This window comes from Ananas comosus, linkage group 4, assembly GCF_001540865.1.
Source record: "Ananas comosus cultivar F153 linkage group 4, ASM154086v1, whole genome shotgun sequence".
Lineage (NCBI taxonomy): Eukaryota > Viridiplantae > Streptophyta > Magnoliopsida > Poales > Bromeliaceae > Ananas > Ananas comosus.
Window position 1 is genome coordinate 4,828,151 of NC_033624.1, and position 7,363 is coordinate 4,835,513.

General features: G+C 37.3%; 1 protein-coding gene and 1 long non-coding RNA gene across 2 annotated transcripts; both read right to left on the reverse strand.

The window, feature by feature from the left end:
* LOC109708541 (pentatricopeptide repeat-containing protein At1g11710, mitochondrial-like) lies at window positions 802-2,848 on the reverse strand. Its single transcript, XM_020230331.1, has 2 exons — window positions 2,752-2,848; window positions 802-2,328 (listed from the first exon to the last, which is right to left on the reverse strand). Exons 1-2 carry the CDS (start codon window positions 2,811-2,813, stop codon window positions 831-833), a joined length of 1,560 nt encoding a protein of 519 aa, XP_020085920.1. The 5' UTR covers window positions 2,814-2,848; the 3' UTR covers window positions 802-830.
* On the reverse strand, window positions 6,475-7,363 carry LOC109709373. The gene is made up of 2 exons (XR_002216077.1): window positions 7,173-7,363; window positions 6,475-6,848 (listed from the first exon to the last, which is right to left on the reverse strand). It is a non-coding gene; the product is annotated as an uncharacterized LOC109709373 (long non-coding RNA).

Below are 7,363 nucleotides of genomic sequence, written 5' to 3' on the forward strand. Positions count from 1 at the left end.
AATCAGTATGGGAGTCCCAGTTGGAGATTTTATATTGATAGAATTATAATCAGTATGGGAGTCCCAGTTGGAGATTTTATATTGATAGAATTTTTTTTGTTTTTTAATGTTCACTGTCTAGTTTACGATACTCTTCATTTCAAATTATGTTAAAAGAGTCATAACTTGGTGACAGATAAATCTAGGAAAAGATTCAAATGGTTTCCAATATCCTTTTGGAATCATCTTAACCTTATCATATATGATCATATATGATAAAGAGGAAATTTGATAAAAAAGGGACAATGCACATGACATATTAAATAATAAAGTAAGGCCTCATTTGGCATCATTGTCATTTTTCCTTTTCCATTTTTACACTAATTCTTTATTATTTGGTTAGCTTGTAATACACTCCGCCCAAGTGATGGATGACAACATGTTTGAAAAAAATCTTAAAAGAAAAAAGAAAAAAAAATTACTTCCCAATTTTTATATTTTGTCGCCAAACAAATGCCTTGCGAGCAATCTACCGTCCCTTTCGACACTATTTCACATAGAGCTTCTGCTTTAAAACATAGAATAATGACAACAATACCAAGCAAGGCCTAAGTTTCTCTTGCACACCAAAATCCTTTTTCTTCTATCTCTTTCTAATTTTGCACTTCTTCCTTTTCTCAACTTAGTAGGGATGTTGTTGCACACTATACCAACTTTACGAACAAATCTAAGACCAGTATACAAATTTTTCCCATTTCTGTGTATCCAATGCCAATAATCAGCAACATCAGTATTAACTTACATGATTTACGCTAATAATCATTGTAATAACCAGCAATTGCATGTTGTATTCAGATGAGCAACCTCGTTACAGTGTTGTATGTATAATCATCAGGAGTCACTCCTCTAAGCACCATGAAATCATGCAATTCAATAACTTCATTCTGATTACAGTTCCTACTGAATGCAGTAATCACAATAGTGTAAGTAATTTGATCAGGTAGCTGACCTGTATCGAACATCAGTTTCAGAAGCTCTTTTGCTCGTTGAAAGCAGCCAATCTTGCACAGGAAATTTATTAAGGCATTGTAAGTGACTGTATTAACCTCGATGCCAACTCTTCTCATTTCATAACACAGAGAAAATGCTTCATTAACCATTTGGTGGCTTAAACATCCATTGAACAATGTGCTGTATGAAATAACATCAAGCAACACCCCTGCTCTTCTAAGCTCGTCAACTACGGTTCTTGCTACATCTAAAGACCCATCTTTGCATAGCCCATTAAGAATTGAATTATATGTTAAGATGTTAGGTTTATGCCCTTCCCTCACCATGCCATCATATATACAAATAGCTTCATCTATACTCTTCTCCTTGCAGTATCCATCTATTAATGTACTATATGTAAAGATATCAGGTGTCAAACCACAAGCTATCATGCTGCCGACTAATTGATTTGCCTCTTTGATCCTCCCATTCTTACACAAATAGTTGATGAGACTATTAAAAGAAACAACATCCTCGACAAACTTCTGCTCCCTTATTTGCTTATGATATCCTACAGCCTCTGAGACTAACCCATTTCTACAACAACCATCAACAACAATCGCATGCGTGTGTTGGTCTGGAGGCGCATGATTCTCTCTCATGTCGGATAATAAAAGACAAGCCTCTTCGACATATCCCTGCTTAAAAAGCCAATTCATGAGCGAATTATATACGACTGTATTAGGCACGAAGCCTTTTTCCACCATCTCATTAAACAATCGAAGAGCCTCTTCGAGTTTCCCTTCCCTCGCATAACCATCGATAAGAGTTGCAAAAGTTCTGACATTAGGCAGTATCCTTTTTCCAATCATATCTTCCCTAACAATTTCCTCGCCACTAGTCGATCTCCCAACCTTGCAAAGCCCGTTAATTATGCTATTGTAAGTAATAGAATTAGGCTCAACATTCATCCCCGACAAAATGGACATATGATGCATAAGTTTGAGAGCGATATCGACTTCACGATTCCTACAAAATCCATCTACAAGCATATTAAAACTAACAACATTAGGAGAAATCCCCTTCTTCAGCATTCGATACAGAACCGAGAAGGCCTCCCAAACTCTGCTCTGTTTACACAAGGCGTAGATGATCAAATTGAAAGTGTTCACATTTTCAGCATACCCAAAAGAAAGCATTTCCCTATACCTCTTCCAAAACCCTGAAAGATCACATTTTGCCACCAGGAGATGATTCAAAAAGTTATTCCGCGCATGAATCGAAACCCGGAAACCTTTCAACCGCAAGTTCTCGATCACCAAATAGGCATCTTCAGAAGCACCAATCTGAGTGCAAGCCCTAATTAACGCATCGTAAACATCAGGAACCGAACTACAAACCCTAAAACTCTTACCCAAAGATCCCAAAAGCTCCAAAACAGAGACACCATCTCGCCGCATCAACCGCTTCATGAGAAAAACAGCTTCTTCGAACTTTCTCGAAGAAACCAACACATGGATCATGATCGAATGGGTCTCCAAACTGAGAAAAGAGCCATTTTTGGGCCCCTTTTCCCTTTCCACCCAATTGAAGAAACCCAGCGCCGATTCCGGCGAACCTCGGGATCGAAGAACGGCGCAGCGAACGATTGAATCGGTGAGAATCGGGGAGAATCGTTGTAGGAAGCTCCATTTGTGGTGGCGGAGGTTCCTGGAGATGGATTCGACTATGACCTCGTCGTCGTTGGGGAGAGGGGGGAGAGGAGGGAAGTGGAGACCGCACCTTGGGTTACTGGAGTGGAGGGGTTTGCTTCGTCGAAGGAGACGGAGTGCGGGAGCAAGCATAGAGCATTGCGGAGTTCGTTAATGGCGGAGGGAGAGATTTGGGGACGGAGGAGGTATAGAAGGTTTCAAACGAGGGTTTTAGGGCTTTTGGCGGAGAAAATATTGCGTGCACCTGGTGCACCGGTGCACGGCTCCCCGCACCCTATATTTTATTGCCAATGTTTTAAAATGGGTAACCTTCTTATACCACTCCCGTACTTTCGCACTTTCTCAATTTAGTGTCATGTGGTTTAAAATATATTAAGTTAGTGTCTTGTGGTTTCATTTTTATCTTTTCGTCAATTTTTTTGTTAATATTTTGTTAAATTATATAAAAAAAAAAAATTCAGATATTCTAACTAGATTTATCGAATATTCACTTTAGTACCCTTTAGTTTTAACTTTGTCGCTGATTTAATGAAAAAAATTAGTGGAATCGATGATAAAAAAAATAAAAATGAAACCACGAGCACTAAATTGATACTAAGGTTTTAAGTGTCCGTCGGAACGGGCCGTATCCACCCTGCCATACCGTGCCAACAAGATACCGGCACGATACAGACCCCCTGCCAATGGCGTAACTCAAAATCCTCTATTCTTTAAATTAGTAAGTAATTTTCTCAATAAAGTTCAAAAGATGTGATAAAAAGACATAATAAATAGTTAGAATATTTTGTTGCTAAAGAAAATAAATAATTCATGCTATTATATATCGGCACGCAAGAATTTTTTTGACCAGCACGGTTCTGCACACATCGTGCCGTACCGTGCTGACAAGTTTCCAGCACGATCCCGTGCCACAGCACTTAAATCCTTGATTGATACACTTTAAACCATAGGGTATTAAAGGTGAGAAAGTGTGAAATCACAGGAGTAGTATTTGAAGTTTACCCTTTAAAATTGAAATGTAATATGATTGAAAAATTAACACTGATTAATCAAAACAATTAATTTCTCGAAAGTCTCATAATCCAGTTTACCCATTTTAAAATTAATACCAACTAACCACTTCACTTATCATAACAAAGGAGTCCACTTCACTTATCATAACAAAGGAGTCCAGGATCATCCGAACTTTTAAGAAAGTGGCATGAGCGGGAATATATGATATCTTTCATAACGCCTTTAAGTCTGTTTGCAAGCACCTTGGAGATGATCTTCAGACCACCGTTGATAACGTTGATAGGCCTAAAATAACTTGCACATTTAGCCCCCTTTTTTTGAGGGGCAAGACAGATGTAAGAATAGTCAAAAGCTCAAAGTTTAAAGTACTTTCGAATAGTTTCTAAAAGATATTAAAGAGATCTACTTTAAACACTCAGATAGAACCTCAAGTTGAACCCGTCCGGCCTGGGTGCTTTACAAGATTTTAAGTGTCCGTCGGCACGGGCCATATTCATCGTCCCAACCGTGCTAACAAAATACCGGCACGATACAGACCCCGTGCCGATGACACAGCTCAAAACCCTCTATTCTTGAAATTAGTAAGTAATTTTCTCAATAAAATTCAAAAGATGTGATAAAATGACATAATAAATAGTTAGAATATTTTGTTGCTAAAAAAAAATATATTTCAAAATTTATTTTTTGCAAATAATAATATTGCGTGCACGTGGTTCGGATCGGGTACACTAGGTTTGGTTCGGGTTCTGGTTTGGGTCAGGTTCGGGTTCGGTTCAAGAGCTCTCTTCCTAAGGTCAGTAGAGGTGATAAAAAAAAGTAATAATAAAATTTATTTATTTTTTAAAAAAATCTAAACTTTTGTTATTTTATAATTATTTTTATAAATTTTTAATTTTTTAATCAAAATACCAATTTAAATAGAAATAATTCATTATTATTTTTAAATTTTACATAATTTTAAAAAATTTAAGAGGTCGGCCCGGGACTTCCGGATGGCCACATTACGCCCCTAGCTGTACCAAATTTACAGCTCTCATGCATCCAACTAGTATTCAGTTCTGATATCAATTGTAACAATCTGACTCGCTTGCAACAATGACTCGATGGGTCCAAAGCACCGTTCCAAACTATCGATCCAAAATATTTAAGCTTAGTTATTATTATTATTATTATTAGCGTTGAGGCCGCTTATATTTTAAATCAGAATTCGATGTAGGACTATTGGGGCACTGGAGCGGTAGGGGCGGATCGAGGAGGAGCTGATCCGGATACCGAAGGACACGGTGGCGCGGATGCGGGAGGTGGTGATCGGGATGATCCTGCTGGGCCGAGGGGCGGCGCTTCCACGACGCCGCCGACATGGCGTCGCCGAGCTCACCGAGCGTGCGCGGCGGCGCACGCTGAGTGAGTCCAACAACAATAGTACCAAGTAAATTAAATTGGACAAGAGAGAGATCTCCATTAATATCGTCTACATTGTTTGCCACATTTTCTCTCTTATACTTTTTCAAGTATTGATTTAGCCTCCAAATTATGCTCTTGCCTTGAACAAGCTCCAACCATGTTCTTTGAGTGCAACAAAATGCTGGTCTAAACTGGAATAGTTTTTAACTCAAAAAGTTCATCTAAAAAGAATCAGATCAGAAATAATTGCAACATTCTTTTGCTCGCATGCATCTTGACTATCAAGAGAATCATATCATGTGCAAATGATAGGAGAGATAACAAAACGAAAAACAAATTGAAAATATGGTAATAAATGACAAATGTATAAATAATTTTAACATGTTTCACTCAAACAACTGATCACAACGATTTGTAGGGAGCATTTATTTATTTATTTATTTATTTCATTAGTTATTATAAGAATTTATATATGTTTTTATATATAGTATAGACTATAGACTATATTCAAATTTAACTGAGTTTATTTTATAAAACATCTCTCATCTGTATATTTATATGCCGCGAATATATTGACTCTTTTTTCTATCGCATATACTACATGCATGACTCTAGGATGATGGTTATAATCATAATTTTATATTATTGGAGAGAAAACAAATTATAACCACTTTTGAATTTTTTGAAGCCCTCCGTATTATTAAAAAGACCAGTTTCTTATGAACTCCTATCTACTATTTATTTTTTTCAAAACTTATCTTATATTTTCAAAATATCCACTAAAAATTCAAATCTTCCCACTAAACCCTCAAAATCAGGGATATATTTTAAAAACCGAACATTTTTCAATGGCAAATTTTGAAAAATGGGTAATTTTGGTAATTATTCTTTATAAAAATAGTGCTTTTTAGTCGGCATATTATCAAACGAGACCAAAAACTGCAACCAAAAGTGATTTTAATCTTACAAATCCATAATGCTAGGATTTATGAAATTTTTTAAAATTTTAGTACTAAATAAAACAATAAAACTAATATAAAATAATTAATGATCAAAATAGTGAAGTTATAAGATTAAAATTCATTTGTGTTGATAAAATTAACATTCCTCAGCCAGTAATGGTAATTAATTAGTAGTCCAAAATTAAAATTGGAGTGAAGCACCGGATTCAAAAACTTAATAACGAAGCGCATATCATGCTACCTTTCTCTTTCAAAAATAAAAACTACATTTTTTCTACTGCTCTCTATAGGAAATGTTCTTTTTATCATTTTCTTAAACTGTGTTTTTCAAAACTATATTTTTATGATAATCAAGCAAGCTCTATCTTAATAAAACACTTACGTACTTTTATTCGGAAAAAAGAAACAAAACAAAACAAAACAAAACGCATACATTCTCATTCATAAACACCAAAACAAGCATACTACTAAAACCACGCGCACAACAACATAAACACAAACTCATACAAATTCACATACAAACTAAAACTACGCGCACAACAACATACATATGCATGCATGCATGCATTAATTCATCAGAAATATAGTAAATTTGTACCAACCACTAGCTATCACTCGCCAGTCTCCGGCGACGGGGTCGTCGACCTTTTCTTGGTCCTTGTCGATCTGGATCGGCCCCTCGTCCTCCGCCGACCGCACGTCCATCCGTGTCCAGTTCTCCCCACCCGCCACTGACTCGTACGTCGTCGGTGTCTGCGACCCCACCTGCCGCGCCGCCCCCCACATTCTGTCGAACTGCTTTCATCAAACACAAAACATGCATCAACAAAACTACTTATGCCGCATCAAAGTTTCTTTTAGGCATTATCTCGAACACCCTTCGGACAATAACAACAACCAAAAGCAGAAAAAGTAGTGCAGCACATCACCCTAATCTCTTTTAGGCATTCCGTCGAACAGCTTTCATCAAACACTAAACATGCATCAACAAGGTTACAAAACTACTTATGCCGCATCAAAATTTTCTTTTAGGCATTATCTCGAACACCCTTCGGACGACAACAACCAAAAAGAGAGAAAGAAAAAAATTGGGTTGAGTCTGTCAGACAACCTCAGAGCCAACCCGACTGGCTTTCGCCGGTCAGGGACGATCCTCTACAGCAGGAGATTCGCAACGAATCTCAGCCGTCAATCACGCTCTGGCTCTGAGGACATGTTTCATCCACCAGACTTTGTTGCCTGTCTCCTTTACACTCAAGGACACAGTTGTACAACCTATAGAACAGATCCTGTTCAAGTAAG